Source organism: Sciurus vulgaris (assembly GCF_902686455.1).
Source record: "Sciurus vulgaris genome assembly, chromosome: 1".
NCBI lineage: Eukaryota > Metazoa > Chordata > Mammalia > Rodentia > Sciuridae > Sciurus > Sciurus vulgaris.
In genome coordinates, this window is record NC_136461.1 from 58,863,532 (window position 1) to 58,889,151 (window position 25,620).

General features: G+C 36.9%; 1 protein-coding gene across 1 annotated transcript in view; it reads right to left on the bottom strand.

The window, feature by feature from the left end:
* Positions 1–212: 212 nt before the first annotated feature.
* The window catches only part of LOC306653965 (tripartite motif-containing protein 44-like), a gene marked incomplete at its 5' end in the record, with an annotated part of 35,725 nt that continues 10,317 nt past the window's right edge, over positions 213–25,620 (bottom strand). The window contains 3 exon segments of the mRNA XM_079127143.1: positions 213–722; positions 725–1,012; positions 1,015–1,420. Coding sequence (XP_078983269.1) covers positions 259–722; positions 725–1,012; positions 1,015–1,420 — 1,158 coding nt within the window. The 3' untranslated portion in view covers positions 213–258.

Here is a 25,620-nt window from a genome sequence, read left to right on the forward strand (position 1 = left end):
GCAGCCATTGAGGGGAAGGAGCCTTCTTAATTGCTCCTGGTTGATCAAAAGAGCCCTTTCCTTGACCTATTGCAACAACAGAATGAGAAATACATAGTAAGCATAAAACTGATCATTCCTTGGAGAGATATGTGCCTGCTGTGGATCTGGGGATATATCCAGTGGAAGTACATTTATTGTTGGGCAGTCTTCACAGAAATCAGAAGCCATTGTATATACACAAGGGAAGGGGTGGTTTTCCACTCTGATGGCAAGCCGTCATGTGTTCTCCTCACTGGCACCACTGGGTCCTTCCAAGGCACTCTCTGCCTTTGGCTCAGCTGACTCATTCGCGGTATTAAGTTCTTCCTTGGCCTGGGCCGTCTGAGTCGTCTGCCTGTCCACACGGGACTGAATGTCTGCCAGTATCTCAGGTAGATGAGCTGTGTCCATTACATTCACGATATCCACTAGATGAACAGCCTTCTGCTCCTCATCAGCAACCACTTTCTGAACTTTCTTAAATTCTTCTTGTAAAAACACCTTCATCTGGTCCCGAGTTACTTTAGGATCTGAACTCTTGACCTTTAACTTTTCCACCAACTCTATAAGGGCTTCCTTCGTTCTGCTGGAGTCTTTGCTTATTAGTTCTGCCAAGGCTTCGTCTGGAGTGTAGAGCTGGTAGTCCTGGTGAGCCCCAAGGACACAGATGAGCGGCCCATCTTTCTGGCAGTGGGTGCTCAATCAAGCCAGTGGTCCGCGCACGTCTTCCTCTCGGACACGCTCTCTGCTTTCATTTCTGCTTCTCGGTCAAATTCGCCTTCTGCCGCGGTTTCTCCTTCCGCCACGGACTCTCCTTCGTGGTCGTCTTCCTCCGTCTCGCTCTCTGGCTCTTCCTCAGTGTCCTCTTCACTCTCCTCCTCGCTCTCGTCCTCACTCTCTCGCTCCGTCTCGCTCTCCTCCTCCGACTCACTGTCCTCCGTCTGGCTTTCTGCCTCCCGCTGCGGCTCCACCGAGGCCCCGACCTCCTCCTTCCGGGCCCCTCCCCGCCGGCTCGCGAGGTCCGGGCCCGGGCGCCAGGGAGGCACTGGGCCAGGTGGTGACCGGGGAACTTGCGCCTGTGCGCCTCGGCGTGGCGGCCGCAGTAGCGGGAGCCGCATTCTCGGCACACTTCCGCGGCCCGCGCAGCCTCCTCGGGTGCGCACTCCTCACACTTGCGGTCGTGAGGCAGCACCCTGGAGGCCGCGCCCCACTCCGGGAGCCATGTGGGTTGCGGTGACGCGGCCGAGGGCCTCCGGGCCTGCTCACTCGCCGCCTCCCCTCGCCCCGGCGCCAGCGTCCGCGCCGCGGGAGTCGCCGCCCGGCTGGGCCGCTCGGCTTCCGGGAGCGGGGGCCCCAGCCGGGCCGCGAGCACAGGGCCTCCCCGCAGGCTCGGCCTACTCTAGCGGAGCTGTTCGCGTCTGACGTCGTGCTTTTTAACATTCTGAATTCTAAGCCTTTCCACAATAAATTCCCCCCCCCCCCCGGAGTATTATCTTTAACTTTTAAGACCCAGACTAAAATGTTGCTTCTTTCATGAAATCGTTATTGAAACACGTTAGCAACATAGATCACACATGCCTGTGTGTTTTGAGAACCTTTAGAAGAAACTTGCTGTAGAATCCTATTATTTTCTCATTTCTTAGTATGCATTTTCTTTCCAAAGAGTATACTCCCTGAGAGTAGGGACTGTGTCTTATCTATCTCTACCTTTAATATCTCAAACAGTGGAACAAAAAAAACAAATTAAAAACCTATTTTAGTTGATTAGTAATTATTTGCTGAATGATGAATGAAAACATTTGACTTAGCTATTTAGATGAAGATAAGGGATTTAAAAAATATGAAATTAAGAAACTTATATAGGAAGCCGGACGGGGTGGCGCACACCTTTAATCCCAGTGGCTTGGGAGGCTGAGGCAGGAGGATCTCCAGTTCGAAGTCAGCCTCAGCAACAGTGAGACATTAAGCAACTCAGTGAGACCCTGTCTCTAAATAAAATACAAAATAGGGCTGGGGATGTGGTTCAGTGGTTGAGTGCCACTGAGTTCTAGCCCTGGTACAAAAAAAAAAAAAAAAAAAAAAAGAAAAGAAAAGAAAAGAAAAGAAACTTCTATAGGAAAGCATAGGGAAATACATGAGGACATTGGAATGATCTAAGATATTTTTGGACAGTACCCTAAAAGCACAGGAAAGGAATGCAAAAATTGGTAAATGAGATTACATTAAAAGCTTCTGCACAGCAATGAAAACAATCAACAGAGTGAAGAAACAACCTACAGAATGGGAGAAAATATTTGGAAAGTATGCATCTGATAAGGGGTTGAGATACAGAATGTACTTGGAACTCCAAAAACTCAATAGTATGCATGTGCGCATGCACACACACAAACACACACAAACACACCTGATTTGAAAATGGGCAATAGGCTTAAGAAGGTGTTTATCACAGGAAAACATACAAATGGCTAAGAGGTCTATAAAAAATTGCTCAAAGACAAGAATCATTAGATTAATGCAAATCAGAGAACCACAATGAGATATTACCTCACCCCAGTAGGAATGGCTATTATCAAAAAGATAAAAGATAAAAAGTGCTGGTAAGAATGTGCACAGTGTTGCTGGGCATGTTAATTGGGGTAGCCATTATGTAAAACGGTATGGAGGTTCCTCAGAAAATTAAAAATAGAACTAATACATGATCCAAAAATCCTACTCTTGGAGATATATTCAAAGGAAATTGTCAGTATCTTGAAGAGACATGGACACTTCCATGTTCACTGTAGTGCTATTTTTAATAGCCAAGAGATAAAAACGATGGAAATGTTCATTATGGATGAATGGATAAAGGAAATATTGTACAGATACACAATGGAATACTATTCTGCCATAAAAAGATAAAGTCCTGTCATTTGTGAAAACATGGATGGAACTGGAAATAATCATGTTAAGTGAAATAAGCCAGATACAGAAAAGCAAGTACCACATGCTCTCAATTATATGTGGAGTCTAAAAATGTTGATCTCATACAGGTTGAAAGCAGAATGGGGGTGACCAGAGGCAGTGGAGGTGAGGGAAGAGGCATGGGCAAAGGTTGTCAACGGGTGCAAAGCTAGAGTTAGTTAGCAGCAAGAAGTTTGGGTGTGCTTTCGCCTAGCAGGTGACCATAGATAACAATGATGTACTGTACATTTCAAAAACATGAAGAAAGGATTTTAAAAATTTTCACCAAAAAGAAATGATAAATTTTTGAGACGGTAGATTTAATCTGATTTAAGCATTACATAATGTGTATATGTGTAGAAACATGAGATCATCACATAGTACCAGCTTAATATCTACAAGTTTTATGTTTTTATGTATTAATTAAAATGAATTTAATTGAAATGCTTTTTATTGTAGTACACACAATTGAACTCAGGGCTTTGTAGATGCTAGGCAAATACTGCACTACTAAGCCACATTCCCAGCCCTTATTTAAGGCATTTAAAAAACTTACTGCATTTTTAAAAAATAAAAGATTAAATAAACATTTGTCAAGAACACTTGGACTTGTTCTCATAATAACTTCCCTCTGCATCTTCTAATGTATTTCTCTTAGTTTCAGGGACTGCTGAGAAATGTTAATCTCTGAAGTACTAGCTCTCTAAGCCAGCAAAACAAGACCCTATTTGTGTGTCCAATCTCTTTTAAAAAGGTATTTTATTTCCTTTCCATTTAACAATTACTGATGATGATTATGAATGTGCAGCTGGTCTAGCCATTCTATCAGTGTTGCACACAGCTTTTTTTTTTTTTTTTAACCCCTTAAGGAAAATGTTACCTCCTCTGGCATCAGTCTGGATATAAATGTCACTTTCATGATGTGAAATAAAGGTGGGCATTTTAAACAGCCTAATCAGGGCTGGGATAAAGACTAAGTTTTACAGTGTTGTGAAATTTATAACACTGTGTTGGCTGATAAAATGATGCCTTACATAGTCATGTTTCTATTTAAGTATTATTTATCCCCTATGCACAGTATGTACTTTTTAAAAATAGCCACAATCAAACCAATACTTGAGCTATTGCAGGTAGATTTATATACTACAACAGTATAATTTCATTTTGTTCCATCTAAACTGAAATCTAAAAGTTCCATAAAAGTTTCAGAGCTTGTAACTAACAGCTTTTGATAGGGGCTAAGGTTAAGTTTTGCAGCAGTGAAGCATTTCCTAGGTGGTAGTGTGCTGAGACATCGGAGAAAGCATTGAGAAGAAAATTTAAGTACAATCTGGAGAGTACTAATGATAGACAGTAAGCCTGCATCAGTGTTCTACAAAGGAAAGTAAGCTGCTGTTGAAGAATGCAAAATGTATGTATTGTTAGTTTTGGATCATTTTGGATCACTTGCAGGTATAATTATTTAATAAACATGTTTAATATTCAGCAGTGGGTCTCAACTGTTTTCACCACTTTTTCTTAAATGAAAGAATAATTTTTATTATATTTATACTATAAGCCAGTTAGCCCTCTGAGTACTCTGTGTAACATTTTGCACATATCATCATCATCATAACAAGCATTATACCTTACTTACGTCAGGTTCCAGTGATCTTTATTTATGTGCAGCTCGTGTTAATCATATTTTTCAGGGATATTGGTAGTAATTACAATCGTTCATTATAAGAGTATTTTACTTTTTGACTTTAACATGCATGACCTGTGTGATTCTTAAACAACCCTATGAGTTAGTCATGTACCCATTTTATACAGACGATGGAGTCTCAACCAGAAGTAACTTTCCATAGGTCACACAGTAAGTGAATGGTAGAGCAGGAGCCAGAACCCAGAAGACCTGTCTCCCAGAAATAGTCTATAATACACAGATCCCTCTTAATACGTTTAAAAATAATTACAGAAGAGATGTTACAGATCCTTCAGACTGAATCTGATCAATGTTTGTTTTGAGGAAAATGAACAAATACAGCATTAATTTAAGTTGCATTGTCCATTTGAGGATGGTAATCATGAAAAGAAATTAAAAGAGAGAGTCTAAGATTGATTTTTCCTGTCTTTGCTGCAACCACTGAATCATCAAGAAGTTTGTAGAAAGATTTTTTCCAGAGACTATTTTAGCTTTCCTATGTTACAGTAATAAATACAACCTCAGTACTCAGGGCATTATTGATCATGTTGGGTTTGAACTCAGACCTTTTTCTCCATATGTTTCTATACTTTGCAAACAGAACACAGGGCAAATACATGACTGTGTGTGCCGTCTCACCAATTTATAACATGAATTGCTTATTTATTGGCATGTGCCAGACACTAGTTTTATATATAATTTTAAAATTCATGTTCATATCAATTACACAACCATTTTAGGGGTATGAAAACAGGCTCAGTGGAGTTAAGGAACTTGTACAAATTCACGCAGGTGTCAAGTGACTGAATCAGGATTAGAACCCGGTTCTGTTGGATTTCAAAGCTCCTTCTGCCTTTTGGTACTGCTGTTCTTTCAATCACATCTTGGAACCTTAGGAGTACAAAGGGTGTTATGGGGGCCTTCTAATGGAGAGCAAAGAGATGAAAGAGTGAGAGAACAGAGTTTGGTAGCAAAAGGGAGTATGGCATGTGGGAAATACATGAAGACAGCGATCGAGAAGATATGGTTTCTGGTCCTGGTCTGGTACTAAGTAGCAGGATTTAGAGATGTCGCATGACTATTCTATCATTTAATTTTCTTGTCAGTGAAATGTGGGAGATGGGTTTGAATGATAGTTTTTTACACAGGTTCGTAAGTTCCAGAGGTTCAAAGAGTGACCTAGTTTCTAGGAAGACACAAAATAAAGTGGAGCTCATCTCTATATAAAAGTCATGCATATATTAAAAAGGATTTTTACCCGAAGCTAAAACAGTTTTGTTGGAATGTGCTATGAATTTACTGAGTGCATTGTGAATTGTGTACGTAGCTATAGGGGAGAAAACACAGTCCTCATCTTTCACTGATGAATAACAGTGATGAGATGACTGTCTTAAGGGGCAAAAAGACTTCAAAATTAAAGAGTAATAAATACGTAACTCTAAATTGTGTTAAGTGGTAGTAGTAAAAGTTCAAGATGATCTGAGAAACCATAACTGATGATCTAATTCAGATTATTATGGAGATGGAAGGTTTCTCTAGGGAGTGACATTTAAATCAAACCCTGAGAAAGGACCCAGGAAATTAGCCAAGAATAGTGAGAGAATCCCAGGCAGGCAGGCAAATGTATGAAAAGCCTGGAGTTAGAGCCAGACCTATCAGAGAAAGGTCACGCACCAGACTCAGACTCAATGAATGTGCCCACCAAATTCATGGGGTCCCATCAGCCTCTGTCCTCACTTGGAGGTTCCTAAACTGGGCTGACTTACTCTCTCCTAGGGCCTCATCACAACACAGCAAATTTTATGAGGAAGTGTTCAAAATGTCCTCCGAAAAGTTACTCCCTTATATAGAAACTTTTCCAGTGCATGGAAACAGAAGGAACCATTCTCATAAAATTTTAGAAAATTAGTGAAACCCTGATAACTAAAACTAAGCAAAAAACAAACAAAACAATCATACTTTTGAGTAGAGATACAAAGTGACAAATGAAATCTAAGCAAGTAGATTCTTTTTCCTTAATTTTTAACTTTTTTATTTTCACAGACTGCATTTTGATTCATTGTACACAAATGGGGTACACCTTTCATTTCTATGGTTGTGCACGATGTAGATTCATACCATTCATGTAATCATACATGTACATAGGGTAATGATGTCTGTCTCATTCCACCATCTTTCATACTCCAGCTCCCTCCTCCTTCTCATTTCTTCTCCATAATCTAAAGTTCCTCCATTTTTCTCTTACCCCCCACACCCCACCCCCTTACGACTCTAAAATTTCATCTTACTTCACTTAGAATGGTTATTATCAAGAACACAGCAATAATTGATGTTGGCGTGGATGTGGGGGAAAAAGACACACTCATCATAGCTGGTAGAGTTGCAAATCGGTGCAGCCACTCTGGAAAGCAGTATGGAGATTCCTCAGAAAACTTGGAATGGATTCACTTTTGACCCAGTTATCTCACTCCTCGGTTTATACCCAAAGGACTTAAAATTAACATACTGCAGTAACACTGCCACGTTAATGTTTATAGCAGTTTAATTCACAATAGCTAGATTGAGGAACCAACCTAGATGCCCTTCAACAGATGCATGGATAAAGAAACTGTGGTATATACACAATGGAATATTATTCAGCCATAAAGAAGAATAATATTATGGCATTTGCAGATAAATGGATGGAATTGGAGATTATCATAATAAGTGACAAAAGCCAATCCTAAAAAAAACAAAGGCCAAATGTTTCCCTGATAAGTGGATGATGATACTTAAAGTAGAAGAATAATTACATGAAGAACAAGTGGAACTTACTTCTAATCTAAAAATAAGACTGTGAATTTTATTAACATAGTGTACTTACTGTAGCTCAAAGGGGAAAAGCCTGAAACGAGAGTCTGTGGCTGCAGCAATGTGTGCCAATAGCAGTAGAGAGGGTTGCCTTGGGAGGCAGGTGCATTTTTACCAGGAAGAACAAACTGAGGAAAACTGTTTCTTGAAGACCAAAACAGAATCTTGAGAAAAGAAGCTTTCAAGAGGACTGACTGGAGAGCCAAAGAGGCACCATTATCCTGTGACCACTGAAGCTCCAGGGGCTGAGGGAGCTTATAAGTACTTATAAACAAGAATTTCTTGTTTCTAGAGACGTAGGGAAGAGAGCCCCAGTGGGCAGATCTGCAGAGAACCACTAAGTTCTAAGATCAGTCTCATCCAGGAGTCTGCAGTGCTAGACTGAAATTGTGTCAAGCATCTATGACTGTGCTCTACTCCTTTTATTGCCTCAATCTTTTGCTCGATTTCTGGGTAAGAAACAGCAGTCAGCAATATGGGAAGAGAGGTAGAACAAAGAAGGGAGAACGGCCCCTGTCTGTTCCCTTTCCAAATGTAGGCTTCTAAATTAAATGTGAGCCATCACACTTTACTAGGCAGAGATTTTTCTTTTAACAAGTTTGAAAAAAAATCTAGCACTATATTAGAGTAGAATTATGTAATTCTCAAGGACACCTGCACTTATTAATACTGAAAAGTTAGAGGACTTTTTATTAGATAAAATAATCCCGTAAGTGATGGACCTACCTGAGATTTCAGTCAGGGATTAGGAGATGAGGCCCATGTAGTAAGTTAACAGGGCCTTGTAAGAGAGAATAAAATTGTTTCCAGCAACCAAATCCGCTTGTTCAGAAATAGAATCACTTTCTGGTGTTATTTTTCACTACAGACAATTTTCATTTCTCTCCCTGAATTTTAAACGTCACACCACCCACCTGGATAATATACAATATACAACCATTTACTTTAAAACAGGAAAATTTGTGCATATAAAATAGTGTTAACTTCTAAAACAGTTACCTTGGAAAAGTATATTTTATTCTAATGAAGCTGCTGTGCTCACAGCATTTCATTTTTTTAAAAAATTTAATTTGTAAAAATTGCATTTATGCTAATAATACTTTATTTTATTATACCTTATAAATGACCTTTTGATTCAAACTCCACATACATAATAGGCATTATTTTTCGTGTGTGTGTTCATGGCCATTAAATTTTTTAATTTATTTTTATGTAAACAAATGGGATACATGTTGTTTCTCTGTACGTGAAATAAAGGCATACCATTTGTGCAATCATAACTTTACATAGGGTAATAGTTTTTGATTCATTCTGTTATTTTTCCTCCCTCCAACCCTCCCACCCCTCTTTTCCCTTATACACTTCCTCCTTCCTCCATTCTTGCCCCCCCCCCAACCCCCATTATGTGTCATCATCCGCTTATCAGCGAGATCATTTGTCCTTTGGTTTTTTGAGATTGGCTTATCTCACTTAGAATTCTCCAATTTCACCCATTTGCCTGCCAATGCCATAATTTTATTATTCTTTATAGCTGAGTAATATTCCATTGTCTATATATACCACGGTTTCTTTATCCATTCATCAATTGAAGGACATCTAGGTTGGTTCCACAATCTGGTATTGTGAATTGAGCAGCTATGAACATTGATGTGGCTGTATCTCTGTAGTATGCTGATTTTAAGTCCTTTGGGTATAGGCCAAGGAGTGGGATAGCTGGGTCAAATGGTGGTTCCATTCCAAGCTTTCTGAGAAATCTCCATACTGCTTTCCCAGAATGGCTGTACTAATATGCAACTCCACCAGCAATGTATGAATGTACCTTTCCCCACATCCTCTCCAACACCTATTGTTGCTTGTGTTCTTAATAATCACCATTCTAATTGGGATGAGATGGAATCTTAGAATAGTTTTGATTTACATTTCTCTATTAATAGAGATGTTGAACATTTTTTCATATATTTGTTCATTGCTTGTTCACCTTCTTCTGTGAAGTGTCTGTTCATATCCTTAGCCCATTTGTTGATTGGATTATTTGTATTCTTGGTGTTGAGTTTTTGAGTTCTTTATAGATTCTGGAGATTAATGCTCTATCTGAAGTATGAGTGGCAAAGATTTTCTCCCACTCTGTAGGCTCTTTCTTCGCATTGCTGATAGTTTCCTTTGCTCAGAGAAAGCTTTTTAGTTTGAATCTATCCTAGTTGATTCTTGCTTTTATTTTTTGTGCTATGGGAGTCCTGTTAAGGAAGTCTGATCCTAAGCCAACCAGTTGAAGGTTTGGACCTACTCTTTCTTCTATAAGATGCAGTGTCTATGGTCTGATTCCGAGGTCCTTGATCCATTTTGAGTTGAGTTAAGTGCAGGGTGGGAGATAGGGTTTCAATTTCATTCTCTTGCATATGGTTTTTCAGTTTACCCAGCACCATTTGTTGAAGAGGCTATCTTTTCTCCATTGCATATTTTTGGCACCTTTGTCTAGTATGAGAAAATTGTATTTATTTGGGTTGTGTCCATGTCCTCTATTCTGTACCATTGATCTACCTGTCTATTTTGGTACCAATACCATGCCGTTTTGTTACTATTGCTTTGTAGTATAGTTAAAGATCTGGTATTGCGATACCAGATCTTTGCTCTTTCTGCTAAGGATTGCTTTAGCTATTCTGGGTTTCTTATTCTTCCAGATGAATTTCATAATTGCTTCCTCTATTTCTATGAGGTACATCATTGGGATTTTAATTGGAATTGCATTGAATCTGTATAGCACTTTAGGTAGTATGGCCATTTTGACAATATTAATTCTGCCTATCCAAGAACATGGGAGATCTTTCCATCTTCTAAGGTTTTCTTTAATTTCTTTCTTTAGTGTACTGTAGTTCTCATTGTAGAGGTCTTTCACCTCTTTTGTCAGATGGATTCCCAAGTATTTGTTTTTTTTGAGGCTATTGTGAATGGGGTAGTTTTTTCTAACTTCTCTTTCCTGAAGATTCATCACTTATGTATAAAAATGCATTGGATTTATGAGCATTGATCTTGTAACCTGCTACTTTACTTAATTCACTTATGAATTTCTGGTGGAATTTCCTGGTTCCTCTAAATATATAATCATGTCATCAGCAAATAGGGATAGTTTGAGTTCTTCTTTTCCTATTAGTATCCCTTTAATTTCTTTGGTCTTTCTAATTGCTCTGGCTAAGTCTCAAGAACGATGTTGAATAGAAGTGGTGAAAGAGGGCATCCCTGCCTTGTTCCAGTTTTTAGGGGGAATGCTTTCATTTTTTCACCATTTAGAATGATATTGGCCATGGGCTTAGCGTAGATGGCCTTTACAATGTTAAGGAATGTTCCCACTATCCCTATTTTTTCTAGTGTTTTGAGCATGAAGGGATGTGTATTTTATCAAATGCTTTTTCTACATCTATTGAAATAATCATGTGATTTTTGACTTTAATTCTGTTGATATGGTGAATGACATTTATTGATTTCTGGATGTTGAACAACCTTGCATCCCCTGGATAAAACCCAACTTGATCGTGGTGCACTTTTAATATATTTTTGTATGTGATTTGCTAAAAAGTTGTTGAGAATTTTTGCGTCGATGTTCATTAAGGATATTGGTCTGAAATTTTCTTTCCTTGATGAGTCTCTGTCTGGTTTAGGTATCAGGGGTGATATTGGCTTCATAGAATGAGTTTGGGAGGGTTCCCTCCTCTTCTATTTTCATGGAATACTTTGAGAAGTATTGGAATGAGCTCTTCTTTAAGATTCTGTAGAACTCTGCTGAGAGCCATCTGGTCCCGAATTTTCTTTGTTGGTAGGCTTTGATGACTTCTTCTATTTCGTTGCTTGAAATTGATCTATTTAAATTGTGTATGCCCTCCTGGTTCAGTTTAGTAATTCATATGTCTTTAAAAACCTGTTGATGTGTTCAAGATTTTCTGTTTTGTTGGAGTATAGATTTTCAAAATAGCTTCTAATTATGTTTTTGTATTTCACCTCGTGTCTGTTGTGATATTTCCTTGTTCATTCCAAATTTTAGTAGTTTGAGTTTTCTCTCTCCTTCTCTTTGTTATTGCGACTAAGGGTTTTAACAATTTTGTTTATTTTTCAAAGAACCAACTATTATGTTATCAATTTCTTCTTTGTTTCATTTCATTGATTTCGGCTCTGATTTTAACTATTTCCTGTCTTCTACTACTTTTGGTGTTGCTCTGTTCTTCTTCTCTAGAGCTTTGAGCTGTAGTGTTTAGTCATTTATTTGTCGATTTCTTCTTCTTTTATTGAATGCACTCCATGAAAAAATTTTCCATTTAAAAAATTTTCCTCTTCTGTTTTCCATTCATCATATAATAGTGTATTATTTAATCTCCAGGTGTTGAGTGTTTCTGTTTTTTATTCTGTCATTTATTTCTAATTTCAATCCCTCATGATCTGTAGAAATCAAGGTATTATCTCTATCTTCTTGTATTTGCTAACAGTAGCTTCGTGGCATAATATATGGTCTATTTCAGAGAAGGATTCATGTGCTGCTGAGAAGAAAGTGTATTCCCTCTTTGTTTGATGATATAGTCTATATATGTCCGTTAAGTCTAAATTATTGATTGTGTGTTTGAAATCTATGGTTTCTTTGTTCAATTTTTGTTTGGAGGATTTGTCCAGTGGTGAGAGAGGTGTGTTAAAATCGCCTAGTATTATTGTGTTGTGGTCTATTTGATTTCTGGAATGGAGAAGGATTTGTTTGACGTACATGGATGAGCCAATGTTTGGGTCATAGATATTTATGATTGTTATGTCTTGCTGATTTATGCTTCCCTTAAGCAGTATGAAATGTCCTTCTTTATTCCTTCTGACTAACTTTGACTTGAAGTTCACATTATCTGATATGAGGATGGATACTCGACTTTTTTGCTGCACCCATGTGCATGGTATGTTTTTTTCCCATTCTTTCACCTTTAGTCTGTGGGTAACTCTTTCTATGAGATGAATCTCTTGCAGGCAGCATATTGTTGGATCTTTCTTTTTAATCCAATCTGCGAGTCTATGTCTTTTGATTGATGAGTTCAGGCCATTAACATTCAGGGTTATTATTGAGTTATGATTTGTATTCCCAGTCATTTGGCTCATTTTTGTTTTTGACATGACTGAGTTTCTCCATTATTTGACTATTCCTTTAGGAGAGTTCCTCCCTTTGCTGATTTACATCGTTGTTTTTCATCTCTTCCTCATGGAATATTTTGCTGAGAATGTTCTGCAATGCCGGCTTTCTTTTTGTAAATTCTTTTAGCTTTCGTTTATCATGGAAGGATTTTATTTCATCATCAAATTTGAAGGTAAGTTTTGCTGGGTATAAGATTCTTGGTTGGCTTCTGTTTTCTTTCAGGGCTTGGTAAATGTTGTTCCAGGCCCTTCTGGCTTTTAGGGTCTGGATTGTAAAATCTGCTGATATCTTATTGGTTTCCCCCTGAATGTAATTTGATTCTCTTCTCTCATGGCCTTTAAAATTTTGTCTTTATTTGTATGTTAGGTATTTTCATAATAATATGCCTTGGTGTGGGTCTGTTGTAATTTTGTATATTTTTAGTCCTATAAGCCTCTTGTACTTGGTTTTCCATTTCATTCTTCAGATTTGGGAAATTTTCTGATATTATTTCATTGAATAGATTGTTCATTCCTTTGGTTTGTTTCTCTAAGCCTTCCTCAATCCCAATAATTCTTACGTTTGGCCTTTTCATGATATCCCATAATTCTTGTAGATTCTGTTCATGATTTCTTACCATCTTCTGTGTTTGGTCAACTTTGTTTTCAAGATTCAATATTTTGTCTTCAGTGTGTGAGTTTGTGTCTTCCAGGTGTTCTATCCTATTGGTTATGCTTTTAATGGAGTTTTTAATTTGGTTTATTGTTGCCTTCATTTCAAGGATTTCTGTTTTTTTTTTTTTTCAGTATCTCTAACTCTTTATCAAAATGATCTTTTGCTTCCCGTATTTGCTCTTTTAACTGTTGATTTTGCGATCATTCAATGCCTGCGTTTGCTCTTTCATCTCCTCCTTCAATGCCTGCATTTGCTCTTTCATCTCCTCATTTGCTTCCCTGATTGTTTTAATTATGTACATTCTGAACTCCCTTTCTGACATTTCTTCTGCCATGCTGTCATTGGGTTTTATTGATATAGTATCTAGGTTTGTTTGGGCATTTCTTCCCTTGTTTTCTCATATTGGTCAGGTATCAGTGGGATTCTGAGATATTACAGATTTCCTCTATTGGCTTATAGTGTCCCTGTAGATTTCCAGTATTACCTGCCAGCCTTCAGTAACCTGAAATCTTGGAGGAACTTGATAACTTCGTGCTCCCTAAGAAAGCTGCCCCTCTAGGGGTGGTAGCCTTCAGGTGGGGTATATTCCCTGGTAATGTGCAGCAGCACCTCCACTTGTTGACCAATGGTCTGCTGAAGAGGTCCTAGACTGTGGGCTTGGGCATGGCTTGTCTGGGCCTGTGTCCAACCTGGCCCCCTGGCCAGGGGAGCCTAGTTGTGTGCAAAAGTCTCTCATTGCCCGGCCCTGTTCCAAGCATCTGCCCACCATTGAGGCCCATCGTTGGGTCGGGGGTGGGGCTGGCTGTGTGTGGAAGGGAGAGCCTGGCTGCTCATGGAAGCTTCTCGCTGCCTGGCCCTGCTCGGAGAAGCTGCCTGCCACTCTGGTCCTGCTGCCCGGGCCGAGCCTTGCCCAGTGGGAGAGACTCACCCAGTGGCTATGAGTTGGTCCCGAGTCTCTCAATACCTCCTCTTCTTGAATCCTGAGTTCTAGAGTGACATGAGATACAGTCACCCTATAGTCCACCATCTTGGTTTTCTCCTTGACCTATTTCTTAGTTGACTCCCTTTGTTTACAAATGTTTATGATCATGGTTAGTACAGCTGTTGTTTTTCTATGAGTTACTTGATTGTTCATTTAAATCAATTCAAAGAAACCCTGTGCCCCTGCTACATTATTGGTTCACATTTCACTGTTTATTACTATCTACTACTTAACAAGTTCTTGCCAAAGTGATGTCTGTGTCTAATTTCAGGGAGCTATGTGACCAGAAAAGATGAATGGAAACACTTGGTGATTACTATAATGTCTTCCAAAGGAGCCACTTAACCAGTCTCATTCTGTGCTCCTCTTTTGGTCTAAGGTGCTTTCATACTCCCCATACCTGTTACATGGCTTCCTATCCTCAGCCTTGGATGAAGGCTATACAATGATGCACGTTGGGTCTGAAAGGGTCCAATGCAGCATCTTAACTTGTTTTTACCTTCTGTCATGCTTCCTTTCTTCCCACACCCCTGGAAGGATTTATTTATTGATTTAAAAATTGTTTTCCACAGGAACCGGAATCTCCCTGACTCTATGGACTGTATTCTTGCTTGAACACTGCCCTTCCTGTACTCTAATTTATGTCTGCATTAATCCTCCAAGATTTAGTCTCCAATATTTAAAAGAAAAATTTTAGGATTCAGAAAACTTTTTTTCTCTTAAGAAAACCTCACTTTTAAGAACAACACTCTCCATGTACCTGGAAGTCTAATTTAAAACCTAAAGCCTTTGTTCTAGGCAAGAACTCATTTTCCCTGAAGAAAATAAATGTTATTGTTTTAATGTGTGAGAAGTTACAGGACAATAAGATTTAGAGAAAATCAAGAAGACATCAGATAATATTTTTAATGTTATTTTTACTGTACCTGTCCCTCCTACAAGACTCATGAGGGAGAGCAGGAGTCAGAGTGTGGCTTGACATTGTTGAGCCAAAATGTTATTTTAATAAATGCAGGAATGGATGAACAAAACAGTGGGTTGCTATGATCATTACTTACATAAGCACATAAGTATTTTTGAAAAAAACAGAGAAGAAAACATTAAATTTGCAATATGATCTAAGGTCCTAAAGTTAGTTTCAAAGAATAAAAGACTGACAAAGTGCTCCAGTCAAGCAGGGGAATTCCATGAGGTGAAGAATAAAGAGATGTATGGAAGACCACCTGGGGCACTGGGAACAAGGTCAGGGGGAGAGACTCTTTTGAGAGACACACAATAAGAACCATTAAAATGTTCTGATCCAGCATTGGGGATTTGTCCTGGGTGTCTTGAGAGGAAGATTGTGGAACATAAAAAAAGTCAACTTGCCCAGTGGTGTTCACTGGAAGAGATGCCCTCTAACTGCAAGAAACCACTAAGCACAGCCATGCTGGGCTGGGGAATACTTTCTCAGTTTATGGTTCATAAGGAAGTGGGAGCAGAGCACAACAGCCATGGGTGGAGAGTGGTTGTGACCAAGACAGTAGCCATATTGTTGCCATAACCCTTTTGAGATTAAGGATTGGGTCTTAATAGTTTAGAATCGAGACCACTAGGTACTATATAGGAAATTCAGAGGGGACTGGAATTTCTCTGTGATGAATTCAGGGACCAGAGGTCATCAAGATTACGAGACACTTCAAATTGTCCATAAAGCTTGAGGGACTTCAGCAAGCAAAGATCTTAAATTAAGCTTAACTGCTATATCCTTACGAATCTCTCATACACTGAATGGTTCACATGAGCAAGTAGGTCTCCTTGTGAGATGGGAATTTTATTAAAAACTGTCTGTAGGGATGCCCTTAAAAACAGCACTATGACAGTTCTCTTGGATTTGGAATGTATTTCATAGAACTCATCTTTTAGTTACCAGAAGGTCGGCTAAAAATATCAAAACTTTAATGGCATGAACTTGGCACTGTCAATGACAGCATAATATTGATTTCATTTCATGTCCAAGATATTCATTTCTCTGCTTTGAAATCATGGGTGAAAACTCTCCAGGATTTGAAATTGGAAGTTTCTTTTTGTCTAAAGTATCATGGGTCTTAATACGTGTATAAAATCCAGCTGGTTCCAGTTTATATGAGTATATTGGTTCCCAAAACCTATGCTGGCATGTTTATTTCATTTTTGTCTCTGGAGAGTTAAGCTCCATTTATATTCATGTTAATTTTCTCCTTATGGAGTTATCATTAAATATAAGACAATTATATAAAATGAAGTTATGAAATGAGTAAATTTGATGACTTTCTAATCTATAATTTTGTCATCTGTTTAAAATAATAAATAGTACTGGAATATGTCTGAAAGGGTCTCAGAATGTTTTTGAAAGGTGATCAACTATGAGAAATAATATAGAGGTGAGTATAATTCAGTTGGAGTAGGGTTGCTAGATAAACAAATAAAAATACAGAATGCCATGTTAACTATGTACATATGTATATTTGACATGGATCCTGATCATTAGAGGTGTCCCTAACCATTTTTGTAAATCCACTTCCCGAGGCCAGGACTGGCCTAGAACCTGCTTTTAGTAAAAAAAGAAATGAAAAATTAAAAAATTCCATTGTTTGTTTCAAATTCTAACTTAACTGGGTATCCTGTATTTTATCTGGCAGCCCTAATTTAGTGTTTTACCATGATACTAAAAGCTCCATTGTAATTTTTCATCCTACATTATACTTGTCATTAGATTTTTTCATCCTAGAGAGACGCAAATTAAATTGGACAGGAAAATATCATTGAATTAAATCACCCTGGATTTTTTCTTCATTGGCATTTTCCTTTGAATAATGGTGAATTCTGCATTGCTTGGAGAAAGAAGATTTGTTGTCAAGTATTTTGGGGTGAGTTGATCAGGATTTCGTCAGTGGAACAATTTCAGAAGAAATTTACAGCACCTTCCAGAACCTTTCTTGTGCCAGCACATAGCCTACATACACCACAGAAGTCCAGAGCTTTGCATCCTCACTGTAGCCAAGGCTGTGAAATCCAGGGGATAGGAATAATTGTTCTCATGTCATCAGTAGGCTCCAGGGATCTAAGATCCCTCACATACTTCTGAGTAGATAAGTATAAATTACAAAGTTTCTTGGAATCTTAAAGAGCAAAGACATACTATTTAGGGATGAAGTTGCCCATGTTTGGTTTTATTATTTATAATGGCAAAACCATAATTTATTCAGTACTTAGTGATTCGACCCTTTAGATAAATCATCTAGAATTTATTTCCCTTATCTTCACAACATTCCCATCAGAGAGGTATTATGATCTCCATTTTATAAGTAATGTCTAATCTTTCATCCATGAGTCAGGACATTGTCAGGGGCACCCCGGTACTTTAAACAGGTTCTGCAGTTAAAGCTTATATTTTAACCACTACATTGTATTTCTGAAACTTTCATTTGTGTAGCTGATTTTCTTTGAAAGCATGAATAGTTAAATGCAAAGCCCTCACATATGGAGTACATAACAAATTTTAAAGTTTTTATTACAAGCATATGTGTATTATAGTTAAATATGACACAGTTACTTGGAGTTTCTCACTTTGGTATGTGTAGATATTCCTCTTAGAATTTCTTCCAATATTTGTGTGGTTTTATCTTCTAAAATTTAAATCTCTATTGTATTTGAAATTTATCTTTTGGTAAGTATCAAGAACGATCACATAGATCTCAAGTTACTCTAATATCACTTACTGAAAAGTCCACATCTTTCCATATATTTGAGATGTTGCCTTTAACATATTCTAAACTTTCATATAAAATTGGTTTTATTTTGGATTTAAATTTTTCTGCCTATCTATTCATATGGATATATCATGCTGTTGAATCATAAATTCTTCATATATTTTATTATGATTCTGTACAATATTTTATCCTTCAATGACTCTGTATATGACTTGACCACAGTCAAGTGAGTGAATGAGATGGGTTTTTCACACTGGCAGGAGTGTAAGGCCAGCAGAGTTTCCCTAGCTTCACAGGAAGCTTCCCTCTTATTATTGTGAAGGTCTCAAATAAAAGTGCTGTGACCTACCTTCTCTGTTTTCTTCCCATTTCCAATGGATATTTTCTTTCATTAGGTCCTCTTGTTTCTGTCCCACTCAGTTCACATTCCACTTCCAAGAGATTTATCTGGTGATTGGTTTTTGTCCCGAAAGGAAACTTTAACTGTTGTCCTTCAAGTTTTTATAGGGTACAAACTGACTTGCCACCATGTAGCTCTTGCTGTACCTTCTCACCCATAAATTGTAGCCAGGAAACTGGTTCCTAGTTCATGTACTGCCTTTTTTAAAAAATATTTTAAAATTTATTCTAATAAGTTGTACATGACAATAGAATACAGTTGTAGATTTTGGTAAATCATACATAAGTGGAGTGTAATTCATTTTTCTGATTGTACATATTATAGGATCACATTGGTCATACAGTCATACGTGTATATGAGGTAATAAGGTCTGTTTCACTTGACTTTTTTTCCTACCCCGATACCCCTTCCTCTCCCTTCACTCCCTTCTATAATCTAAAGTACCGCTATTCTACCCTAGTGCCTCCCTCTGCCTTATGGTGAATTAGCATCCACATATCAGAGAAAACATTGGGCCTTTGTTTTTGGGGTTGGCTTAGTTCACATAGCACGAGCAACAATAAATGTTGGGCTATTTGACCACACTGAGATGTGTATTAAAAATGTACTTTCTGCTCTGAGTTTGAGGTCGGGGCAAGGGGCTTGTTTTAGGAGTTCAACAGTCACAGACTGTGTGTAAATAGGCTGAGCATTCCCTCATAGGTAGAGTTTTCTCAAAACATTGTAGTCTTCCCTCTATCAGCTGCAGTCATGTCAATAAGTGAGTAACTGCAGCCAGCCAGAAATCTTCTCTAAGAGACCTAAAAGTCTATAGATAGACCAGTGCTGCTGCCAGTGTGGTTCAAGGACTGGTGGCAGTCAGTGAGCAGTGTTTTACTGCTTCAAGTCAAGTAGAGAAATTGAGAATAAAATTCAAAAACTGTTGTAGAACTCAGAAGGAATATTTTTATATGTTAAATTCATAATTAAAATGGTTTGTTCCTTTCACTTTTTATATCATTTTTCTAAAAATTGATTTTTACTCCATTTTCCAAAGTACCAGTCTCTGATGAAGAGGTGAGTTGGGGTCAAGTCATTTACCACAGAAGCACTCTTTAACACTGAAAATTCTAGACACTTACCTGAGGGCTTCTTAACCTCATTTCCCCCTATCTCTATGTTCTTATTCTGAGTATTTTTGAAATAATAGACTCAGGAGAAAATACAGTGCTTTCTAATCCAGTTTTTTCTGAGGTTCACTTCCAATGACTAAGAGAGAGCACTTAAATAAATTTTTAGAAAGACCCGCTTCAAGTTATTGCTTAAATTGCTTATGCTTTAGCTTGAGGTCCAAAGTAAGCTAAAATTACCATTTCCTCAAGGTCCCAAATTACAAAGTACAAAGAAGTCCAATCAATTTCAATTTCAGAACCCCTGGTGAAGGTCAACTCTTTTAACAAAACTTTTATGCAGTAGAAGGAGTGCAAAAAAAAAAAAAAAAAAAAGATTCACAAATTGGTGGATTTCATCATCAAAAGGCTAATGAAATGACCGGTTTGAGCCTGCAGAACTAGTCATCTGGGCGTACTAGGGTCCAGCTTCAAGATATACATCAATCCAAGCCCTAGGTATGGTTTGAGTTCATGTTTTGGTGGCCAGCAGTGATTTTTCTGACAGCAGCAGCCTAAGTAATATTGGGCTTAAAAAATATTGGGATGTAGGGTTCCACCTTTTACTTCCTGTTTCCCCAAAGAGGCCTGGTTACTACTATTCTATTTTTCCTTGCCTTCCCTTCTATTGATCTTTATTCCTCCAAGAAGACAAGTGCTTTGTTCCACCCATTTGGGAACATTTGTGAAAGACAGGGGCCAAGTGCCAAAAGCCTTATCTCTGAATTTAGGTTATAGGACAGATAAGTCAAAATACATATCACAAGCAAGGAGGATCTACCCAGGAATGCAAGTCTTATTTAATATTGGGCAAAAAAAAAATTCATCCTGCTCATTACATTGACATATTAAAGTAAAATAAAATATGATGCAAAATGCTATAATGCTGAAAAGCCCTTTAATCAGTTGATTCCTACTCATGATGAAATTTTCAGTAAATAAGAAAGAGAGTACTGTTCATTGTCTGAGAAAAGAAATTCCAAAATATAAAAGAAGCATCATGTTACCATGAAGCCTACTCCTTAATAACAACAGCAAGATAAGGATTCCATTTATATCCGCACTATTCAACACTGAATTAAATCTAAGAAAATATCTATAACACATTAATGGAGAAAATTATCAAACTTTTCTGCAATATTATAAAAGTAACCATAAATATACAGTGGTACTCTATATGCTTAGGTAAGGAAACCTTACATATTAAAGAGTCATGTGTTCTAAAATCACAATAATATTTTTACCCAAATTAGCATTTTAGGGGTTACAGATATAGCTCTATGATAGAGCACTTGCTTAGCATGTGCAAAGCCCCGGGTTTGATCCTCAGCACCATGGAGAAAAATAAATAAATAACAAGTGGCAATAAGATGCACACAATGAGAAAAAGACAAAAGATAGGGAAATCAGAACAAAAAGACAAAGAGCAGTGAGGAGGTAGAAGACTTGTAATATCCTGATCAAGAAATATAATTACTATAGTAACTAAAGTAGAGTAGTTTTGGTGCAAGAATAGAAACATACAACAGAGATCTCCAAATAGAACAGAGTGAAAATTTGAGAGAGATTAGTATTAATATAATTCAGTGGAGGAAAAGATGCAGATAGGTAGGGTAGATGTCATGCAGGGAAAAAAAATAAAATGGAATCATTATCAAATGTCCCTATGAAAATAAAAGGTGTAATAACTATATGCAGGAAGACAAACCTTTAAAATCATCACAAGGAAATTTAGGGGAGAGATCAAAGAACATCATAGGGATGCTGCTTAGTTTGACTTTCCATATTTCCCTACAAAATAGGTAAAACAATTAGAATAATAAAATATGCTACTAAAATCTACAAATTCAAACAAGATATTTCCATGAACCCCTGGATTTGGGGAATTAAGATCAAACCAACTAGAATAATCTCTCATAATATGTCAACAGTAAGAAAGGAAGCAGAGAATAGGTTAAAGGATTTCAGATTGCTGGAAGAGCTGCAGGACTCAGAAATTTCATAGCTCAAGGATATAAATCTGAGGTGTTCATTCTGAAAGCTCAGTGGTCTGTTCTTAAAATAGTACCCAGACAGTGCAAAGCCCAAGAAGTAGGGAAGACAGATACTGTGGAAAGCATGACCCTATGATTTCAGACTGAATAAGAAGAAAAATTTCTTCTTAATTTGAATAAGGAACTCTTAGAACTATTATACATTGGAATTTAAAATGTACAGTGGACTTTTTTTTTTTTTTTTAATCCAGTGCTGGGATTGAACCTAGGGCCTTGTGCTTGCAAGGTAAGCACTCTACCAATTGAGCTATCTCCCCAGTCCTTGCAGTGAACTTTTGTTGTATTTAATTCTTTCTTTTAAAATTGGAGATATTATTGTTAAAATTCTTTTCTTCTTTTATATTGCATGTTTTGCAGGTAAGTGTACACAACAATTTGTTTTTTAATTTGAAGTCACTAAATCATTCAGTGCCACAACAAAATGTAGTAGAAAGGAGTCCATGATCTGAAAACTGTACACATTTTTCAGGATTCAGTAGCGTGGTGAGATTTTGTTATTTTTCTCCCTTGGGAAGGACTCACATTATTCTTACATATGGTGTGATCTAAGTATTAGAAATTGTATTGGGTAGCTCAAACATCTTACTGTGGTAAATACTGCAATAAGCACTCTTAAAGCATGAGATGAAAATGTGAAGAGTAGAAAAACGTTAAGAATCTGAGACAGTTTTGTTGAGCAATTAATCACTATTTACCATCATTTACCCCTGGATTTTCTAATAAGAATAAAAATGCACATGTGTTAAGCTACATCTAGATACTTCATTTAATGCAATTTTTAATATTGTCTTTTTTTCTCTTCTGTATCTATTATGATGTTACCCATGAATTTAATTGTTGTTCATGTGTAGGTAATATCTGTTTTTGTTGTCATTTTTCTTCATTTTCAGGACAGTGTGCCCTAGTCTGGGTTTTGTTTTTATCCTACCTGATCCAGTTTGCTTTTACAACTTGAAAATTTATATCTACCACTAATTTGGGGACATTTCCAGTACTTTCTCTTGAATATAGGTTTTCCTTTTTTCCCCTCTCTCCTGAAACTCTACTGGATAAAAGTTGGAACTTTTTGATCTGTTATTTAGGTTTCTTAATTTTCCTGTTTTCTATTGTACTTTCTCTCTGTGATGCACTTCCAGTAATTACCTAGATTTAATTTCCAGTTCATTGCTATCTCTCCAACTGTGCCTAATCTGCTGCTGCAAGCATGCTTAGTTTAAAAATCTTTTAGATTTCTCTGTATCTAAGATGATCAGCTGCTATTTATTTTCCTTTTAGGAAATCTACCTACTCTTCTTCATGGTGCAGTGATTTTTTTCATGTGTTTGTAATTTTTTTATTGTAAGCTTATCATCAGTGACCATTTCTCTATTTTTCCCCCTCTCCTCTAGATTATAGAAATACTCAGAGATTTTGAGTATTTTGGAGGGGTTATCATCCAAAATAAATATTTATACGATTTTTTAGTTTTAGACTTCTATAAAATTATACTATAACCCTGCATGTAGTATAGCTCTGGAGTTCTGATTTCTCATGGGATACACTTTTAAGCTTTTATCCAAATTTCTGGGTGGAGCAGATTCTGGAATGCTTTATGATCTGCGGATAGAGATTTTCTTCACAGAGGTAAAATTCTTCCAGGTTTCTAGTTTTATAGAAATGACTCTGATCCTAACTCTTACCTTGAGTTAACCTAATACCAAGACTTGTGCTTCTATTTTGATATTAAAGTCTCATGTCTACACATAGTTTGGTATCACTTTTTAGATGTCAGATTATTATAATTTTTTATTTGTTCTAATATTTCAGGTTTTTATATTTCCTGTTTCTGGCTTGTGGCACTTCATTTTTTTCTTTGTGCATGACTACAAATTGTTTCTTCTGTTCTATTTATTCAGTATTTCCATGTGTTCGTAAAAGAGGAATTTCTGTGCTGACATTAATTTCCATCTTGCTAGACTTGTCTAAATGTTTTGTTAAACCAAAAAATTAATCAAGATGCCACTACCTGTAGATATAAGTCATCAGTTTTCTTATTTTGCATAAGTGGGAACATTTACAGAGATATGGAAATACATTAGAGTGGATAAAAATGGGCACAATAGTATCAGAAATCCTTGGATCATTTTTCCATCTGTATCTTGGGCAAATTATGCTACCTACAACTGACTTAACTCATAGTAAAGCTATAATGTTTACCTTACAGAATTCTTGAGATAATTATAGTGTCTGGAACAAAGAAAGTGAATTATACTTATTTCAGAATATTATTGAGATTTTTTTTAGGTCAGCATTTATGATAATAATCTACCTTCCGGTCATATCTTTTTGCAACTTTTTGTCCCAAGGATTTTGGTTTTTTTTTGCTCCATCTAAAATAATCTGTGTTCTCTGCACAAATCACATTGGCTTTATGTACATGAAAAATTCTGGCCTTCTTCATTGCATTGGAACCTTCAGATTGAACCAGATTGAAGAAAACTCAAAAACTCGCTCATTTATCTTACTAAGACATGGTACAATAACTGCCATATCTTGATGCCTGATTAGCAGAATTACTTTAGCTTCCCCTGATGTGTTTCTGAACACCAGACTCATTTTCTCTTCACTTCATTGAGTATTCTCCCTCAAAACTCTTAAATAATTAAAAATTGTAATTTTCTAAATTCGAGAATAAACATTTTATATAAAAAATAATTTAATCTTCAGAGTTTATGAAATAAACTTAATGGCTTTTTCTTTTTCAGCTACAACCAGGAACTGTGGATGAGAACAGTAAAAATCCTCAGTGCAAATGAAAGGGAGTCCTCAGTGACATTAATAGAATCAAATCTCTGGAAACATCACTTTAAGCAAGATTAATTCAAAATGTAACACAAATTCATTAAAAAGTTTATTCATATATTTCAAATAAACACAAGATTTAGTGTTCCTGTGGGATTCCATCTTTCAAGGTTGGTTGTTTTATATGACTAGACCTTTGCTGATTAAGGATATTTGGTTGCAAAGACCAGAAAACTACTTAAGCCAGGTTAAATAAACATACAAGCCACCAAATGCAAGTAGGATTTGTGCTTTGTACTTTTCTCGGTGAAGCAGATTAGATGCATACTAATTTTATTCACATTTTCTAAGAACCAAAGTTTCATCACACTGACTTTCTCTGTTGTTTTTATATACTATTTATTTATTTATTTTGGGGTACTGGGGATTGAACCCAGGGCATTACACATCCTAGGCAAGTGCTGTAGCATTGAGCTCTTTACTATTTCCTTCTGTTTAATTTGGATTTAGTTTTTACACTTTTACTGGCATTTTAGGGGTTACTATACATCATTTAGTTGAGACCTTCCTAATTTTTAATATAAGATTCTAATGCTATAAACTATCCCCAAATATAATTTTAGTCACATCCCATGAACTGTCATTACTGAGTTTTTATTATTATTCATTTTAAAATATTTTCTGGTCTCATTTGTGAATTATTCTCTGGTATGTGAATTATTTTGAAGAATGCAGTTTAATTTCTAACTATTTGTGCATTTCCAGATATTTTTCTGTTACTAACTTTTATTTTAATTTGATTATGATCAGAGAGCATCTTTGTACGATTCAAATTCTTTTAAAATTTGTTGAGGTTTGTTTTATTTTCTAATATGATCTGTGATGGCAAATATCCAGTGTGGACTTAAATATAACATGTTTTCTTTTACATTTGAGTGACTAAGTTCTATAAATGGCAATTAGGTCAGGCTGATTTTTAGAGTTGTTCAGATGTTTCATATCCTTGCAGATTTTTTCATCTTCCTGTGTTATCAGTATTTAGAGAAGAGTGCTGATGTAGCCAATAATAAATGCACACTTGTGTATTTATCCTTTTATTCTGTATGTTTTGCATCATTAATTTTAACACTTTCCATCTAGGAGCATAAACATTTAGGATTATTATGTCTTCTAGGTCACTTGGACCTTTGTCACTATGTGGTGCTTCTCTTCATTCATCTCTA